The sequence below is a fragment of the Acanthaster planci genome, linkage group LG13 (genome assembly GCF_054643075.1).
Source record: "Acanthaster planci isolate LZ-2023a linkage group LG13, COTS_SCS, whole genome shotgun sequence".
Lineage (NCBI taxonomy): Eukaryota > Metazoa > Echinodermata > Asteroidea > Valvatida > Acanthasteridae > Acanthaster > Acanthaster planci.
This window is the reverse complement of record NC_141789.1, coordinates 218,251-237,287: the sequence shown is the minus strand read 5'-3', so window position 1 is coordinate 237,287 and position 19,037 is coordinate 218,251. Positions and strand designations below refer to the sequence as shown.

Genomic DNA, 19,037 nt, shown 5'->3' with positions numbered 1-19,037 from the left:
ACGCATGTCATTGTTCCGCTGAGAGGAAACGTGTGGGAATTCCCCTTTTTTGTTCCATTGACCTGTTGCTTCATGCTTTCGTGCGCTGTTAAACAAGGATAATATGTAGCCTGCACTAGAAACTTTGCTAGAAAAAAAGAGAGAATGTACTCCTGCCTATTATCCTGGGGGCACGTTGCCTGTTCAATAAATGTTACTGCGACTTCTTTCCTTCTCCAGTCCAGATGCGAGCGCTTGGTGTAGAAAGCTAGTGATATTATTTGCTGATAAATCTACACATAGACAGTCTTGTCGACGGAAGGGGTGCGGCGATCCCCGGATTGGCTTTTAATAACGCTCCTTTTGTGCAAAATTTCACAATAATTATGGCACTCGATGGCTATAATTGGACCGCTGATGACAATTTTGATGATGAAAATACCACCACGGATGTCACTACGAGTGAATCACCAGTTGAACTTCATTCGTACAGTGTTCTGGTTTTTATAGCTTGCGTATGGATCATCGTAGCTGTGCTGGGCATAATAGGCAACAGTATGGTTATTCTTGCTGCTGTTCTGAGCAAGCATGTCCGATCCACTACCAACGTTCTGGTGGTCAATCTCAGCGTGGCTGATCTGTGGACCTGTTTGTCCCTACCTTGGAGTAGCGTGGCAATGCTGGTTAATGGCCCTTGGCCCTTGGCCTCTGAGTTCCCTTGTCAAGTGGCGGCGTTCATGTGGCACACCGGTCTTGGTGCTAGCCTGTACAACTTGGCTTTAATATCACTGAACCGTCTGGTACGGATAACCCGCCCCTTGGCTACCTACAACATGATTTTCTCTCCCCGCAAGATGGTCTTTATCGTGGCCATATCCTGGCTTATTCCCATCTTCGTCATTGTCTTTCCGCTCACAATCGGTGTGGGTGCTTTGGGTCATGATCTCTTGCACGACACGTGTACAGACGATGATCTGCATCCCCGTGCTAACAGTTACAACCTTGCCCAGACCATCGGATTCTATCCTATCCCCATGACCACTGTCGTCGTCAGCTATGTGGTCATCTATGTCCATGTCAGACGACATTTCAGAAAACGGCTCTCCAAGAAGACCAAAGCAACAACTTCGAGCACCGACATCACTGAGGCCAGCGGGACTAGCGTAACATCTTTGTCAAATACTTCTAGTACAGATGTCATCGAGGAGCAGGAAAAATGCAAACAAAGTAAACGGAAAATCAGTCGTCAGCAGCTTCAGATCACCAAGAATCTGTTCTTCGTCTTCTGTGCATTCACTCTTTGTATCTCGCCATACTTCATCTCACTTTTCATTCCAACCAGTGAGAAGTTTGCCCTATTCGGAGCCACCATCTTAATCTTCAACAGCGTCGTCAACCCGATCATCTACGCAGCCAAACACCCTCAGTTCAAGAAGGTACTGCGACCGATGTTACGATGCAAGTTGGATAAAATACCAGAGCCATCTAAGACGCTGCGAGCGATTCAATCTGTGCGTCATAGGGAGGACAAAATGTAAACTTGCGCATGATGGTTAACACCACGAACTTACAAAAAAGCTTCTCTGCGTGGAACTTCCATTTTAACTTACCATATTACTTACTTATATTTTATGAGCAAAACTTAGAGAAATGCCTTTAACCAGTCATAAGAGTGTCTGATTGCCAAATTGTGAGTTTGAATCGATTTAGAGACACAGTGTAACTCAAAGATAGGATTTCTAAAAACAAGGAAAAAGCCAGAAGTGCATGATATAAAATCGTTGCTTCCATTTTGATATTATGCAGGAGTAACACAAAGATATAGAAATTCAACTAAGCCTCATAATTTTTCAATTTCTTGAGCAATCGTATATATAGTCTGTGTAATGTTATTCTCGATATATGCTCAATGTGCGCATATCTATATGTATTTTGTTCCTTTGATGTATTAATGTTGGCGTTTTATTATCTTTCATTAGCATTACTCACTTCCTGTGTAGTTTGATGTCAACTTCGCATACCCAGTGTGGACCTGTGAACAATAAAAAGAGCTCCACATAACACAGGTTGCGCGAACCTTGTGTGGATTAAGCCAGGTCCACGCAAGGGTAAAATTACCCCCAGCTGGAAAACAGTTGTAGAGCCGACAAAACGATTAAGGGTGTGTCCGCACAAAGTAGATATACCGGAGAACATTAATTTTTGTGTGTTAATGTGTTGATTGGTGGTTTTTAAAAGGTACTTTATTTCGGGGGGGGGGGTTGTTCGGACTTTTACCTGTACACCTGCATTGTTGTAATATAATCATTTAACCTCTTATAATCAGAACTGCATTTGTATACGTGGTGTTATAATACATGTCTTAATTTGTTGATTGGTGGTTTTAAAAGGTGTTTTATTATATTCGGGGGCGGGGTGTTCGGACTTTTACCTGTACACCTGCATTGTTGTAATATAATCATTTAACCTCTTATAATCAGAACTGCATTTGTATACGTGGTGTTATAATACATGTCTTAATTTGTTGATTGGTGGTTTTAAAAGGTGTTTTATAATTTTGGGGGGGGGGGGGTGTTCGGACTTTTACCTGTACACCTGCATTGTTGTAATATAATCATTTAACCTCTTATAATCAGAACTGCATTTGTATACGTGGTGTTATAATACATGTCTTAATTTGTTGATTGGTGGTTTTAAAAGGTGTTTTATTATATTCGGGGGGGGGGGGTGTTCGGACTTTTACCTGTACACCTGCATTGTTGTAATATAATCATTTAACCTCTTATAATCAGAACTGCATTTGTATACGTGGTGTTATAATACATGTCTTAATTTGTTGATTGGTGGTTTTAAAAGGTGTTTTATTATATTCGGGGGGGGGGTGTTCGGACTTTTACCTGTACACCTGCATTATTGTAATATAATCATTTAACCTCTTATAATCAGAACTGCATTTGTATACGTGGTGTTATAATACATGTCTTAATTTGTTGATTGGTGGTTTTAAAAGGTGTTTTATTATATTCGGGGGGGGGTGTTCGGACTTTTACCTGTACACCTGCATTGTTGTAATATAATCATTTAACCTCTTATAATCAGAACTGCATTTGTATACGTGGTGTTATAATACATGTCTTAATTTGTTGATTGGTGGTTTTAAAAGGTGTTTTATTATATTCGGGGGGGGGTGTTCGGACTTTTACCTGTACACCTGCATTATTGTAATATAATCATCTAACCTCATATAATCAGAACTGCATTTGTATACGTGGTGTTATAATACATGTCTTAATTTGTTGATTGGTGGTTTTAAAAGGTGTTTTATTATATTCGGGGGGGGGGGGGTGTTCGGACTTTTACCTGTACACCTGCATTGTTGTAATATAATCATTTAACCTCTTATAATCAGAACTGCATTTGTATACGAGGTGTTATAATACATGTCTTAATTTGTTGATTGGTGGTTTTAACAGGTGTTTTATTATATTCGGGGGGGGGGTTCGGACTTTTACCTGTACACCTGCATTGTTGTAATATAATCATCTAACCTCATATAATCAGAACTGCATTTGTATACATTCTTTTGATTTTTTGGTGTATAATTATACGAACCGAAGAAATAAAATGGGACGAAATGAGTGGAAATTGGATGATGCGAGGTAAAATGAAATGGGGGAATGAAGTGACAAATTGAGGAAATAAAAATTATTTGACTATTATGAATGCTATCCATTAGTATACCCCCACCATCGACAGAGAGGCAACGTCATGCCTCTTGATGAAAAAGCAGCGAAGTGAAACTCGCATGGACATGTGGTCTTGAATCTCGGGTCTGTCTTAAAATGAACGTACCAGTAAAATTAGAAAAAAAGGAAGGTTAAATGCAAAAAGCTCACATACCGCAGGTTGAATAATTGGCCAACTGATATCTGTCGGCTCCAATAATTTCCAGTTTTCCGAAATTACGTTTCTCATTGTGAGTTGTGTAAGGGCATTTCGTGGCCACCATGTATCTTTCATGCGTGTGCGCGTGCGTGCGCGCGTGCACATGCCCGGCGCCCATGTATCGAGTTCAGAGGTTACTGAGGTTGGGACTGACTAGAGTTATGTACCACCGGCGAAATGTGGCGATCCACAACTCAAACCTCAAGTAAAATCAAGGTAATATTGCTTTGCCGTCACAAATCAATAACATGTATACTTTTCCCTGCGCTTAACAAAATAACGCTTACAATATTCCTGTCGGCCTAAGGTTTGAGCTCTGCATGCCTGCAGCTTGTCATGCAACGCACTACAAGTGCTTAAGCATGTGTCTAGTTTCCGGACGTGCTGGAATACTTCCAGAACTAGTGTGAGGACCAGAGACTAAATAGGTTTATACAAACCTTGCACTTGAAGTCGCAGATATAGCCACTCCTATTGACACATTTTGGCTGTTTTGATTGTGCCAACTTACGCTTCCATCAGGGATATTTGTGTGTAACCAAATTTCATACATGCCTTCTTCATTAATCATCATGTTCTTGGTCATTTTGGTGAAGTGAGATGTCAGATGGGTAGGTTTATTCACTTTATTATCCTCATTAAAATGGTGAAATAGTTGAGCATTTTGCCCATCCCCACTACAGAAAATCAGCAGCATGTACAGTACTCTCAATAACTGTCAGCTGCGTGATAGCTTGACTAATCGTAACACAGATCCTAACTTTTCCTTTTGTTTTCCTGACCTCATCCAAATGAAAGCTGAGCTGTGATTGGTCATTGGAATGAAAGCAAATTGGACCAGTCACAGTGCAGCTTTCATTTGTGGGTGATTATAGGAAAACTAAAAGCTGTGATTGGTCAAGCTATTACACAGTTGATAGTTTAGAGTGCATGCTGCTGGTTTTCTGTACTGTGAATGGGCAAAATGCTCAAGAATTTCACCATTTTAATGAGGATATAAGGTGAATAAACCTGCTCATCTGACTTCACTAAGAACATGAAGACTCCATGTATGAAATCTGGTTACACAAATAGCTTTGATGGAAGAGTAAGTTGGCACACTCAACACAGCCACAATGTGTTTATGGACGTTTGTACATGGCTGTCTGTAAGGTTTGTATAAACCTTAAATTCTGGATGTATGCTGGAATCAGGAATGGCACGACTGTCAGAAATTTTGCATTCTGTATTTCCAGTAAGCCATCAATCGGTAATTTTCGCCCAAGTAATCAGCAACTTCTCCTTGTTCAGTTACTGCATAGTCATGATAATTGCCACTACAGTACTTGGGCTATCCTGTCATGCTGGTGCAGAGCAAGGGCCTTGATTAGGCATGTTACTGTCAAGGGGCCTCGAGATTAGTTTTATCAAAAAACAGAATGAAAAATGTTGCAACTTTTGTTAGGCCTGTGTATTACACACATTACACGTGTGTTTTAATGGTAGACCTAGGCCTGTTTAATGTAATCAAGCTGGAAATAATTTGTTTGCACTTGAACATAGGCCTATGCATGTTCACCATATGTACATTTACATGTGTGTGTTTTAATGATCAGGCCTTGACCTGTTTAATAAAAAAATCATACTAGGAATTTGGGAAAATGACTGTAATTTGCTTGGTGAACGCGCATTTTGAAGGGCAAACAAATTATTCACACTGCCAGATGCAGTAATCCAGGGTAATGTAAGCATTTCTGTTTTTCACAGTGTGCCTGTAGCTTTGCTGGGCGGAGCTTGAAGGTGCCATCCAGATGCCAGCTATGTACAAAGACAGAAGCTCCACCCCCACAACCACCTTCACCAAGAAAGTAAATTGACATGTTATCTGGAAAGATTTTACTTTGTTCATATGCCAACATGCACATGAATGCAACATGTGCGCAACCAGTGAGCCTTATTTCTCTAATTTTGTGCAGAATCTTCTGTCCGTAGTTGATGAAATGTATTGTTCCTTTGCACTTGTTATGGACAACAATATTCTGCTTTGAGAACAGGTTCCTTTTTAATCTTTTATGGGGGTGTCATAGTAAAAACCTAATGATGACTAGTGGCTTTACCATTAAAGGGGGCCAAGTTTATGACTTTGAATTATCATTTTAATATGTAAATTGCTTTTTTCTGTCTTAATTGTGCCCTTACATTAAGGGGCTTTCTGGATTTTGTTGTTAGTGACCTCCTCAAGGAAACAGATATGGCAAAGTTGTTTTTTCATTTCATTGAATTATTTAAGTTATGACTTGATGTAATAGCATACCTGATTTTTCCATATTTAATGAGGGGTCGGTATTGAGTTTTAGAACCACAGAGTTGAGGATTGAAATTCTTATAATGATAGAAACAATATTGATGCAGCTGATCTTAAAGACCATTCTTGAAAGCATTGTGACAGTTTTTTTCGCCAGGAAATGGTAACATGATTGATTCTACTGAAACCTTCTCCTTCCTCAAAGAAAAAATAATTATTGAAGTTCAGAAACAATTTTAAATGTCTTCCATTTGTCAACAGATCTGGTAGTCGATTCTTGAAGTTTCTGGCAGGTTCTATTCTAGTGACTGGTGGTACGATGGTTGGTGCAGTTGCCTATGGAAGAGCAAACCCTGAATTTCGCAGGCAGGTGGAGAGTAACTGGCCAATTTTACTGGGAATCTCTCCATATCTCTTCAATGATAATAATATCAATGGGGAGGAACTACCAGCATTGAAGGAGAAAGCTCCATCCCAGATGTAAGTGACCTGATATGTAAAGAATGAAATGCAAGCGTTAATCTATCAGTCATTGTCCCCATGAGGGGTTACCTCATGTTGATGCTAATCCTGCTTGTGCACGTTCTGTAATTAAATGTTAATAATGTTTAGTTAATTTAATATGTATTTCCTGATCAATGTTGATAATCCCTTGGCTAGAACATTTTCAGAGAACATTGCAGTGAAAGGCACATCTATTTGTTAACTAGTGAGTTTGTATTTTAAGTCTTGATATTTTCAAATGCAGGCCACCGTTACTGTTCCAAGACACAAAGGAAGTTGTGAAGGACATTATGAGTGAGAAGTCAGTTGATCTAGGCCAGGATAAACCAGTAGAGGCAGCTGACATGACAAAGGTTTGTGTTTAGCATCTTTGGTTGCAGTGCATCCCTCATAAATTAATACCTATCAGGCAGTATTTCTGGCTTTTGGGGAGGTGAAGTGAAAGAAGTGTTAATTTACTGAACCGATTACGAAGTAAACCCCATTCTTGTGGTCTGATTCTCGGGAATCAGGAACATTTCACTGAGTTGGATTCATAGGGAGTGGTGCAAGAATTTCATCAAACAGAGCAGTAGCCCTATAATCAGTGCAGAACTGTATCTGTGTACATCTTGTACGTCCATTATGAATCACTTTCTGTAAGGAAGAGGCACAGGCTTTTATTTTGCTGTCCTTAGCAAGCGTATGACCTTGCCATGCTGGGTCTCCACATACCTATTATGTCCAAATTCTTACATTTTGGGTCAAAGACAAAGCAGAAAAAAGAAGTAGTAGCACAGAAGAAAGATGAAGAGGAATCACGCATTGAGAGGTTGAGGAGGGAACGTGAAGAAGAGCAGAGAGCCAAGGAGCTAAAGGAGAAGATGATTGAACAGGAGATAGATGATGCTGCTGATCTTGCTGGTAAGAAAGTAGATGTAATCCCTGCTGTAAGTGGCAACTATCAAGAAATCTGATTCTTTGTGATTGATCTATGCTTTATCATTTCCCTGGGTGCTACCATATTTGCCAACTGTTCCAATTTAATCAGAATTATTCTGTTTTTTTAGTTTTCAAATGCCTAAATATCAGCATGTTTCAATTACCATAAAAGAAAAAAGTCCTGACAAAAGAGGGCGCTATTTGCAGAAAAAAGAGGGTGCTATGTGCTACATGTATGTCGAATGTCAGTTGTTACATATACATGTGTGTACGTGTACATGTACAACAGCTTCTCTTGCGGCTGCTTGTTATGCTGTGGGCTCTTCCAATGGATGCTCCAATTTCTGACTTTTAGACGGCCTTTTCTTGTTTTTCTTGGTTTAGTTTTCTTCCTTGTATGCCAATACAGACTTGAAATGCATTAAAAATTCTTGTGGAAACTTCTTAGATGGATTTCTTAGCTGTGCTGTATAGGATTTTTGAACATGCCAGAATAAAGGCCCTGACACTTTTCTAACATGCCAGAATAAAGGCCCTGACACGTTTCTCAATCATTTTTTGGCATTATAATTTGGTTAGCCTTTGAAGCCATCATTGACACCATAACAGCAAGCAGCACTCAACTCACCCAGGATGCTATTGATGCTCAGAAGAAGGGGGTTGTATTAACTGAAGAGCACAGAGACAGACTCAAAGAAGCCATGGATGAGCTCCAGGTAGGCACTACATTATTATTTATAATTTTAGAGTTGATAGTTTATCAGTTTGTATTTGTGATACTCTTGTATGTATCCACAAACTCTGGGATAAACTGTTGATTCTTTTGAAAAGTCTTCTTTAATCATTTATCACATTACTTTTATTCATATTTACATTTCTACAGAGTGACACAAATGAAAAGCGGGCACAGTGGACGAAGGTAGTGGAGGCTGCAGAAGCCAAAATACAGGCATTGAAAGTAGCGGATGACTATTCACAGGCTGCCAGGTTGGTTGTTGACTAAGGTGGTGGAGGCTGCAGAAGCCAAAATATAGGCATTGAAAGTAGCGGATGACTATTCACAGGCTGCCAAGTTGGTTGTCGACTAAGGTAGTGGAGGCTGCAGAAGCCAAAATATAGGCATTGAAAGTAGTGGATGACTATTCACAGGCTGCCAGGTTGGTTGTCGACTAAGGTAGTGGAGGCTGCAGAAGCCAAAATATAGGCATTGAAAGTAGTGGATGACTATTCACAGGCTGCCAGGTTGGTTGTCGACTAAGGTAGTGGAGGCTGCAGAAGCCAAAATGTAGGCATTGAAAGTAGTGGATGACTATTCACAGGCTGCCAGGTTGGTTGTTGACTAAGGTAGTGGAGGCTGCAGAAGCCAAAATATAGGCATTGAAAGTTCTGGATGACTATTCACAGACTGCTAGGTTGGTTTTTGACCTTTTGAATCCATTGCAAACAGAAGTCGATGGCACTGTAAATCGCTGTCTCAAACGTCTGTACCAAAATGTTTATATGATGCATTGATGTGTGTATCATTTTGGCTGCTGGATATTTGTACCTGAGCTTTGTGACGGTTAGACCTCTTTGAATGTTTCTTCTTTTTTCTCAGGACTTGTATACCCATTTAGATTTTGTGTACACTGCTATTAATACTAATTTTTGGGTGGTGGACTATTTGCATTCATTTGAAGTTGGTGAAAATGATCTAACTAAATTTCCTTTTTTCCCAGGATGGAGCTGGAAAAACTGAAGGTTGTGATTGCTGAAAGCCAAGAGAAGAAACCAAGGCTGGGGTCCAGTCAAGCTATTACTGATGCCACCAAGTACCTGAACAAAATTACCTATGACCTAGACACAGCAGTAGCTGAGGTAAACATGTAGACTGGTGACTTACTTCAAATATGTACATAAATAGAAAGGAAGGCATTGGGTAATAAGCTTGCTCAGTTTCTTTGGTCCATAAGTCAGTGAAAGAGAGAATGCCCAAATTCACTGGCCATCAAAGTCCAACATTCTTTATAACAAGATTCTGAAGTAAATAAGCACTTGAAAATGAAAATATTCATACTTTTTCAGAGCAGATGACGTCATTTCTTTACAGAGTAGTTACATCAGGTAACAGAAAATTTATGTCAAATACACTTTGAAATCCAAGAGGAAGAATTCTGAAATTCTTAGTTTATTAAAAAAAATTTTTTGAATTCCTGTAAGGTGGTGAAAGCTCAGGCAGAATCAAACATCTTGAAGGAGTACCATGACTTAATCCAAGAAGGAAGGGAACAATTTAGTAAGGAGCTGAAGAGTCTTATGCCAGAAGTCAAGCTGGGAGAAAAAGGTATTGAAAAAAAAAGACAATATGTGGACAATATCTGATAGTCTTGTGCCCAGAATATTCTTCCTTTGTAAGGTCTCATTCAGTAGAATCCTGTGGTTGCTTATCAGAGGCGGAGCTAGGATTTTACTGGGGGGCACAAAGGGGTACCAACATCTAATGGGAGGGCACCAGCTTTCAGTGGTGTGGTTTTTGGGGGGCAAGTTTTTGTTAGCCTTGTTCAATATCCATTCATCCATTTTTTTTCAGTGTGTGTGTGGGGGGGGGGCACCGGGGATTTGTGGGGGCACATCCCCCCTCCCAGGCCACCCCGTGGCTACGCCACTGGTGCATATGTCAAAATCTTAAACCCAAGTTACCATGTTCCTGATCACCATATTGTTCTTTCCCCTCATAAAGGCAAAAAGCTGACTGAAGATGAGTTAAATTCTTTGATTGCTCATGGCCATCGTCGCATAGAGCAGCTGCAACACCAACTAGCTGAACAGCAAGCTATGGAGCAGCGACGACTACAGCAGGCACTGCAAAAACAGAAAGGAGAACTTGAGCAAGAGATGGTAGATGCCATCAATAGGGAACTGGAGAGGAAAGAAGGAATTTTTGCTGTGGATTTAGACAAGAAGGTTAGACTTTAGGCATGATTGGGTAATGGATTGGGGTCAGGTTGTAATGTGAGGGAGAGAGAAATCAAACCATTCATAGCGATGAAGGTCCTGTAGGTGGTCCATTCCTTTTAATTTCTTTTGCGTTGTTCGTTGATTATTTCTTCCGGCCAACAGATTGAGGAGGTCATGCAAGAAAGTGAGAAAGAGATGCGTGTACAGTTGCGTCGTCAAGCAGCAGCCCACAGCGACCATCTTGCCGATGTGCTGCAGCAACAAGCTCAGGAGTTTGACCAACAGCTGCAACAACATGAGCAAAATGTACGCATCCAGGAACAGGATCGATATCATCAGAAACTGGCAGGTGCCCTGGCTACATTGAAGGGTGTACAGTCTGCTGTGGAAGGTAAAAGCAATGCACTGTAATGGTATTAGGCAGTGCTTGGAGACATGAAAAACTCCATAAACTATTAGCTCAAACTTATCCTTGAAGTTCAGTAAACTCCAGCTAAGTTGACATCGGTCACAAAATCGCTCAAGTCGGCAGTCTTACAAAAGTTCCGATCTTCTCTAATGCATTTCCATAAGAATTTTTAATTCTAAGTCAGCTTTTATGAGTTGTCATTTCCACTAAGTCAGCGTGTTACTCTCTGTCTCATTTCCACAAAAAGCACAACAAAATCTTTAGTGGAAGTCGGCATTTAAAAAAATACAGCATTGGCATCGACTTCCACACTGTGGTTGGCAAGAAGTGTTCATGTAAGTGATGAGTCACATGGCAACGTCCGTGATCACTGCATCGGTGTACGTTTATGTAGTATTACAGTCAGGACACATCTCAGCACGGGTTGCATGCACTGTTGTCATGGACAGATTCCAGACCTTTCTCTGCCAGCATGTGAACATTTTATCACATGTAAATGCATTGTATTGTAAAATTGTATGGATTTTTCCTGCTAAAACTTTGTGTGTCTAATAAGGGTATGTGGAGTCAAAATTGATAATTTCTGCTTTCCCACGGTCCAAGCATGAGACAAGTTGCATTGGGAGCATAGTGTGGTGGAAGCGCACGAGACTTGATAAAACCTCTATGGCACACAGGTTCCTATGGTGGAAAAATAGTAAGAACACCGTGGAATGGCCGGGAGCCAGTGACGCCCATGACAACGCAAAGTACATTCCAAACTTTGACACTCAAAAAACATGAAGCAATCATCGAAGAACTTCCGGAATACTTCAGTGAATGAAGTACTTCACAGAACTAGATCCCCCTCTATTTCCCTAAGTATTTTCTGCTTTCATGTATTTTGAAGGTTTTAGTGGATGTATTTTCAGCAGTCTAATGGAGTGCAATTTTTTGTTGGGCTTTCGCCGGATGAATTCAGTGTTTACCAGTCCATGTACATGTACATGTAAATGCAGGCATGCACTCTATTTGCACTGATGAACCGTTGCCCTTCACAAAATTCAATCGCATCTCAAAACTTCGGAGCATTGCAAACCATGTTGAATGTTGTCATTGTGTCTTTTCTTTCCTCCATGCTCGGACTAGATATTTTGAGCTTTGCAACCTAACCACATATCATGCATTTACGTATGTTTATGCATGGGTCATCATTTCATGTAAGTCGACAAAGTGACAGCTTACAGTAGAAGTCGGCCTTTGCATAAGTCGTCAAATTTTGGTCCCGACGGTGCCGATTTCTGCCAGAGTTTACTGTATTAAAAGTGACACTGATTGCAGCAATAATTTGAAATCTTCTTGTGTATCCTGATTGTGTATCCTGATCGACCGTTCTGCACCTCAAGATGCTGCTTGTCACCAAAAATGAACAAATTTGTTGCCACAATCATGATGCTACTCTCATAAAAATAAGTCCAAATGATGTCATTACTAGTGTAGTTAATACATGTAGATAAATTGTCAGTCGCATCATGAATTGACACACCAGGGATAGACGCCACATTATGAACCATCATGTAGTCATCAGTGTAGAGTTCATGGTTGGTATGTCACTTCATGGCTATATGCTGTATATGTCACTTTGTGGTGGAACTGATGAAATGGTTCCATTTTCTCCAAAGTTTTTTGTAGTAGTCTTTGTTTTTTTGGCTGATCCATATTTCTATGTTTTCAGGACGCGCTGGTATGGAGAAGCAGGTTCAGAAGGCGCAAGAGCTTTGGCTGGCTTGTGAAAACCTCAAACGGACTATTGCCTCAGGTAGGTTGGCTTGCAAGAAAATCAGATTTCTGCCTGATGTAAATCACGTTGCTGTAAATAGAATTTCCAGGATGATATACACGTTTGAAAGTATTCCACTCAAAAAAAGGTTTACATGGTGCAACATTTCAAATGAGATTCTTTAGTTTGCATTAGCTGTCCGTAATTGCATTTGTCTGAGGCGTATTTGTATTTATTGGCATATTTCTATTGAGGGTAATATCCTTGTATTGGACTGATAAAGAAAATGAGACCATTTTGACAAAACACTAACTGTGACTTGTCTGTAGGAGACACCATGTCGGCACCACTAGCCAATGAAATTGTTGCTGTGACTGATGCTGCAGAAGACAATGCCTTTGTGGATGCCATCATCAAATCTATCCCTGAAAAAGCATTGATACAAGGAGTGCAGAGTCAAGAAGCCCTACGACAACGCTGGGATAATGTTAACAGGGTCTGTCGTCGTGTTGTCATGGTCGAGGAATCTGGCAGTAGTCTCTTCAAGTATGTCATCTCTTTTGTCCAGTCACTGCTCATCTTCCCTCAGAGGATCCCAGCGACCCCGCCCCCAAACCAGGAGATTGACCCTGACTCCTTGGACACGTTCCGCCTACTAGACTTGGCCAGCTATCACATTGAGCAAGGTGATTTGGAGCAGGCTGTCCGTTACATCAACCAGCTCCGAGGGATGCCCCGTAAGGTTGTTGCTGATTGGCTGAGAGAGGCCAGGTTGCTATTGGAAACCAGCCAAGCAGCCAGTGTGTTGTCAGCACATGCATCTGCATCAGGGCTTGGTGGGCTAAAATTTTGAGTGAAGTATTGATAGCGAATGCAAAGTAAAATAATTTTATTAGTGGATGTAGCCAAACACGTTTTAAGGTTTCAGGTTTCCAAAATCATTCCCAAATGCGTGCATTCACTTTCGTTCTTTCCCCTTGCCGACACGGCGCTGGGAAGGGTAAACACCTTTCATTATTTGAAGGAAATACATCACAGCTTCAGATGCACACCAAGCACTGTGCACAAAGTGTTGACCCATGTTTTGTTCATGTGAATTCTACAAGTGATCAATAAAAATGACATCATACATTTGCTCTTCCCAGCGACCTGTAAGAACAAGCAAAGCTTGCATCCAAAAATTTATTGATTTACTCGAAATCATACTATCTGAAAATATCATAATTGGCTGAATCTTGTGCATTACATGTTGTATTTTCTGTACTATGTTCACCTTATCGTGAAGTGTGGATTTAAAAAAATCAAATTCCATCAGTTTTCTGTCTGTGCATGGTTCACATGACCGACAGAATAAACATGAAATTCCTATTAAAATTCTACTGAATGAAACAAAATGCATGTAATCAGCGTACGTTTGACGTCCACAGGTTTCAGATTGTACGTGTATTGTCAATATGGGGTGACATTGACTTTGCTGTTTTTAGTTTCATTTCTAATAGTGCAAACAGAAAAATCGCTGTCTTTACACTCTAAACACTGCAGTGCATTTGTAAAATCTTTTTTTTTCTGTTGGAGGTAATGAAATAAATGCCTAATTGTTGGAGACAAATGATTGTGGTTTTTATTTTTGTGTACAAAAATCACCAAATAATGGTAAAAACCCACAACCAGATGGCAATGTGATTTTCATGGAACTTTATTTAAACTGCTCATAAAATATGGATTATACATTTACACTTGTGTTACAAAGCTGTATCAAATGAACAACAGGTGCGAAATGATATCCATGAGATTTGTTAAAGACGGATGGATTGGAAGAAAGTCAAAAGATGTCAACATTATAAAAATATAACCAACTTTTAAAAAAGCTGGGGAGTATTCATGTTTCAGGAAAAAGTTACATATTTAAAAGCCATCTGTAACTTTGATAAACAACAAAATGCACTTACAAGTAAAAACAGTGGAGAGATGCAATTAGATGTATAGGTGAGCAAAAGTAAGGATGATTTCTTGCAATGTAATGAAAAGCATAGCATTAGTAAAGAAATTAAAGCAAGTGCCCATTAAACCTGATTTTTGAGGAGCTACCATTTCACTGAACTGTAAAATGAAAAGTTTTACAGCAAGTATTTAATGAAATTTTTGTTGTGCTTATGAACTTGGTGTAAGAAGCTGCATCCCTTTAATTAATGAAGTAGTCAATTATAACTAGTATGCAAACAAAGCTTTTCCTTTGCATTAATTTGGCAATTTCACATTGATGATTTTGTGAATCATGAATGGCAACCCAGGCTATTAGTTCTGCAGAGAGAATGTTGCTATTCCATGTTGAGGTTGCCCCAATCTATTGGAGTCTTGCCAACTTTCTTCAACATCTCGTTGGTCTTGGAGAAATGCTTGCAGCCAAAGAAACCGCGATAGGCCGAGAGTGGAGATGGATGCACACTCTTCAGTACGTGGTGTCGTTTCTGGTGAAAGAGAAAAATATATACCGGTCAATGACACATAGTCTCTAGCAGTTTTGAAGATGGTGCTATATAATAACAGAGTGAAGACCAAGGCTGTGACGGATGACACTGACATGTTCGTAATGCCTTGAGAAATGCGCTCGTAATGTATACCCAACTAGGAATGAGTACCCAACTTAGACATTTCACAGAAGCAATCCTTGTTTTTTGGACACAGACCTTCAAACTACGTTACCAGATAACCTTTCCATAGCTATTGATTTATTTCAACACCAATATTATTACAAGCATGCTTTTTTTTTTTTACCACCAAGACTTTCTATACAATGTCTGACTAAATTATAAAAACCCAGAACTCCCCAAATCAGGAATTTCAATGCATGTTTTGAGTTGTATCATACAACAAGAAATGTAACATACAGTGTTTATGATGGTGCCTTTCTTTTGTGCATGGGAACCCCAGAGTAGGAAGACAATGTCATCACAGTGTTTGTTGAGCCAACTGATGACAGCATCGGTGAACATCTCCCAGCCTTTATCCTTGTGGGAATTGGCCTGATGAGCTTGAACAGTCAAGACCGCATTGAGAAGCAATACACCTGTAAATGAAGGTCAATAGAACGTTCCTTGATCACGTTTTCAACATGGGAATCATTAACCTTACTAATCACAGTGCATCTCGAAATGTTCCTTGGTTTAGATCTCGAATCTTGATTAAAGGTTACGGTCCTGCTTTATGAACAGCCTACCAGGACCTGACTTAAGCCTTTAAACGTTTACTTTTCACGTTTAAAGTGAAGCTGAGGAGTTGTGAGCCTGTTACACAACTTCTACAGGAGAAGACAAAATGCCAGTCTGATTCGGATTCTCTTTTCATTACATTTTTGTTACATTTATAAATGTGTATACATCAGTATCTTAAATCCTGCTAGAATCCTTCAAAGGATGTGGGGCACTTTCGAGCTTGTGGCAAAAGGTATTGTAAAGAATCCTTTGGTTTTCATCACGACGACAGACAGTTCCCCACATACTGAACTGCAATTCGATAGATTTCATTTTGAAGCTAAAAGCAACTTGACTTTGACCTCATCCAAGGTATTTATGCTGGAAATGATTGGAATGTTTCACCTTTGCTACTATGTGTAGTATCCTGCGGCTCTGTCTATGATATCAGATTACAAATGTGCCGAAATGTTACCTTGCTTTGCCCACCCAGTGAGATCTCCATGATGAGGGATCTGGAAACCCTCAATGTCTGCAGCTAATTCCTTAAACATGTTCACCAAGCTAGAAATCGGAAGACAAAACACAATAGCATCAGTAAAATTGTTGTTGGTATTTTTTTCTAACCTCAGATCATTTTTGTTGTTTGAAATGTTTAAGAAACTCATACCTGGGGGAGCAGTTTTCCCTGCATGGTCACAAACCAATCTGGCTGTTCAATGTTGAATACATACAATCATAGGTAAGCATGTACATGGATATCTAACCCAATGAGTACCAGACTAGATATATCAAGTGATGGTATTAGAACCTTTTAGTCTAAGAAACCTTGCAAATTGTTTCTTTTGAGCTCAGACAGAATTTTTAGTGAGTAAAAAGTTACCTGGGCGGTGGATCCACTCCTTTCTTCACACTGAAACACAAACCTGACACAGAAAAAAACACAAAACACTTGTTGTTTGTGCACTGTAGGTATTCCCAAAACTTCATCAGTGCCTTAAACCTTTCTAATAAGATCTTCAACTTCAAAATTAAAATAAGGTAAGCGTAGTCGTGGATAGCAATGGCCTGGTTAGTACACAAAACAGAAGTACTCGGATATTTTCAAGTACCATGTACATGTACTTCTTCAGGGTGAGTGTGATGCTGTCACTGTTAGTCTATTAATTTATTGTTAATCTTCTTTCTTGCTTTACAGTAACATGCATAGGTGTTATGTAGTAGCTATTATTTGTTTACATTTTTAGATTTTTTTACTTTGTCAACCTTGCTTGATTTTTTAGTTACATACCATGTGCTTGACCTGGCCCATGGTAGGGATCCTGTCCTAAGATTACAACTTTCACCTGTTGTTGAAAAAAATAATGACAAACAGGAACCTGTTTAAAATTGAGAGATGTGGCTTTTGAAGTCAATATGGAAAAAAGAAAAATTTACGAGTAAAGTGAATGGTTTTGAGAAAGATCAGACTACATACATCATGGATGGAGCAGAGCTGGGTCCATGAATAGACTTGATTTGCTGGTGGGTAGATGGTCTTAGTCAGTCGTTCCTTCTCAACAAAGTTTTGAAGCTGACAAAAAAATTTATTTGGAAAAAGGAACTGTCAACTCTTAATTCAGACAACTGAACCCAAAGATAAATAAACTTGTATAACATTAATGGTCAAGAATTTGGCATGATTTCTTTGTAAAATTGCAAAAAGCAATATAGTGTCAGTTTTCTCATTTTTGTATAACATTTAATTATTGCTAATACCACACTAGTGATTTTGCACAATGTTAGAAAGACACTATGGGAAGCACCTTGTGCAAAATCACCGGTGTGGTATTAGCGAAAAGGCTTATACTATGGCTTTTATGAGCGTAACAAATTGTAAAAAAAAGGAAACTAGTAAACACAGAGGAAGGAATAAAAACACTACTAAATCTTTCCGTACTTTTGTGAAGTATGGCTTTTTGAACTCAGCAGATAGTGCCTTGGCCCAAGATTCTCCAATTCCTGCTGGTGTTCCAGTGACCTGGCCTGCAGACAGCTGGTTCCCTTGTTTGCTGTGAAGTCTCTCCAATGCCTTGGCTCGTTGTTGAGCCATTCTCTCTTTCTGTTCTGGGCTGAGGATCACACCTGAGTCTCCAATTGTCGATCTGTCCACGTTATCAAGAGATTTGAGCTTCTTGGATGGCGTTGATACCTGTATGCAGTACATTACATTTGATACACAGGTACAGGTTTATTTTCAAATAATTCTCCAGAGCATTTAAAGTCATGTTAAATTGTACAAGACTGTTTAAAATGGATGAGTAAAGGTGAGTGAGTGTGTGTAACAGTTGGGGTATAGGCTTAGTCATGCTAGTCATGTGAATTGTAGGGGCCTACTTCGTACGAGGCTTCACGTAAAACCATGAAAACTAGGCATAGGCAAATTGAACATGTTGATCTTGACGATGGTTTGTTTACGCATGGAGGAAGGAACACACCTCCTCCATGGTTGACGTTATCGGTTATGAACTCACTTGCTCATATTTGTTTTCTTCAGATGAGTTGTCCGATGCTAACTGCCGTTTTGCCCCACTGCTGACGGAGGCAACTCGGAAGAAGGAGTAAATCTTTTGTTGTCCAATCATTCTGTGGTAATTTAATTTTACAAAGGTGAAACAGTGCCCGAACAAGCTGGATCTCAATCGATATAGGCTCCTTATCATTGCATAAGCTGTAGTTTAGTGAGTACATGTGCAAATTTCGCGCCACCGAGTGGGCGCCAATATTATTACCCACAGATAATGGAACATCCCATTTTTACAATTCCAATTCCTTTTTTTCAGATCACATTTATACATAATTGAATTATTGATAACTTGAACACAAGATGAATACATATTGAAATTTTTGATGATAGTATTACATGTGGTTGTGACCAAAAACCTTATGTGATAAAATACGTTGTAACTATCAGAGGTGATTGCATATGGTACGTCCGACAATTAATAATAGTAAGAGTTGTTATTATGGGTGCAGTGTCCCAATTAAAGGAAAAGAGATTGTTTCGAAAAGAGGGGTCTGTTTGGGCCAAGAAATGGTGGGATTGTGTCACTATGGCTCAGGATCATC

The 19,037-nt window shown here is 39.6% G+C and overlaps 3 protein-coding genes across 3 annotated transcripts; 2 read left to right on the top strand and 1 right to left on the bottom strand.

The window, feature by feature from the left end:
* The first annotated feature begins 212 nt into the window (after positions 1-212).
* On the top strand, positions 213-3,750 carry LOC110979976 (alpha-1D adrenergic receptor-like). The gene has a single exon (XM_022236198.2). It carries the CDS (start codon positions 366-368, stop codon positions 1,515-1,517), a length of 1,152 nt encoding a protein of 383 aa, XP_022091890.1. The 5' UTR covers positions 213-365; the 3' UTR covers positions 1,518-3,750.
* A 263-nt stretch (positions 3,751-4,013) lies between these two features.
* On the top strand, positions 4,014-14,347 carry immt (inner membrane mitochondrial protein). The gene is made up of 13 exons (XM_087144641.1): positions 4,014-4,140; positions 5,671-5,771; positions 6,470-6,688; positions 6,957-7,065; positions 7,462-7,615; positions 8,213-8,349; positions 8,517-8,620; positions 9,352-9,490; positions 9,833-9,956; positions 10,353-10,576; positions 10,733-10,961; positions 12,694-12,777; positions 13,068-14,347. The coding sequence occupies exons 1-13, from the start codon at positions 4,102-4,104 to the stop codon at positions 13,589-13,591; spliced, it is 2,187 nt and encodes a 728-aa protein (XP_087000767.1). The 5' UTR covers positions 4,014-4,101; the 3' UTR covers positions 13,592-14,347.
* A 69-nt stretch (positions 14,348-14,416) lies between these two features.
* On the bottom strand, positions 14,417-18,676 carry ung (uracil DNA glycosylase). The gene is made up of 8 exons (XM_022236121.2): positions 18,443-18,676; positions 17,869-18,120; positions 17,407-17,502; positions 17,221-17,275; positions 16,813-16,855; positions 16,405-16,493; positions 15,627-15,805; positions 14,417-15,206 (listed from the first exon to the last, which is right to left on the bottom strand). Exons 1-8 carry the CDS (start codon positions 18,629-18,631, stop codon positions 15,057-15,059), a joined length of 1,053 nt encoding a protein of 350 aa, XP_022091813.1. The 5' UTR covers positions 18,632-18,676; the 3' UTR covers positions 14,417-15,056.
* Positions 18,677-19,037: the final 361 nt, after the last annotated feature.

Bases quoted from the DNA above. Each gene is read 5' to 3' on its own strand.
- LOC110979976 (XM_022236198.2), top strand. From the start codon at position 366: ATGGCACTCGATGGCTATAATTGGACCGCTGATGACAATTTTGATGAT.
- immt (XM_087144641.1), top strand. From the start codon at position 4,102: ATGTGGCGATCCACAACTCAAACCTCAAGTAAAATCAAG. The intron at 8,350-8,516 runs GTAGGCACTACA...ACATTTCTACAG, and splicing joins AAGCCATGGATGAGCTCCAG to AGTGACACAAATGAAAAGCG. The intron at 10,577-10,732 runs GTTAGACTTTAG...TCCGGCCAACAG, and splicing joins CTGTGGATTTAGACAAGAAG to ATTGAGGAGGTCATGCAAGA.
- ung (XM_022236121.2), bottom strand. From the start codon at position 18,631: ATGATAAGGAGCCTATATCGATTGAGATCCAGCTTGTTCGGGCACTGT. The intron at 17,503-17,868 runs GTACGGAAAGAT...TTTTTTTGTCAG, and splicing joins AAAAGCCATACTTCACAAAA to CTTCAAAACTTTGTTGAGAA. The intron at 16,856-17,220 runs GTATGTAACTAA...TTTCTGTGTCAG, and splicing joins TGGGCCAGGTCAAGCACATG to GTTTGTGTTTCAGTGTGAAG.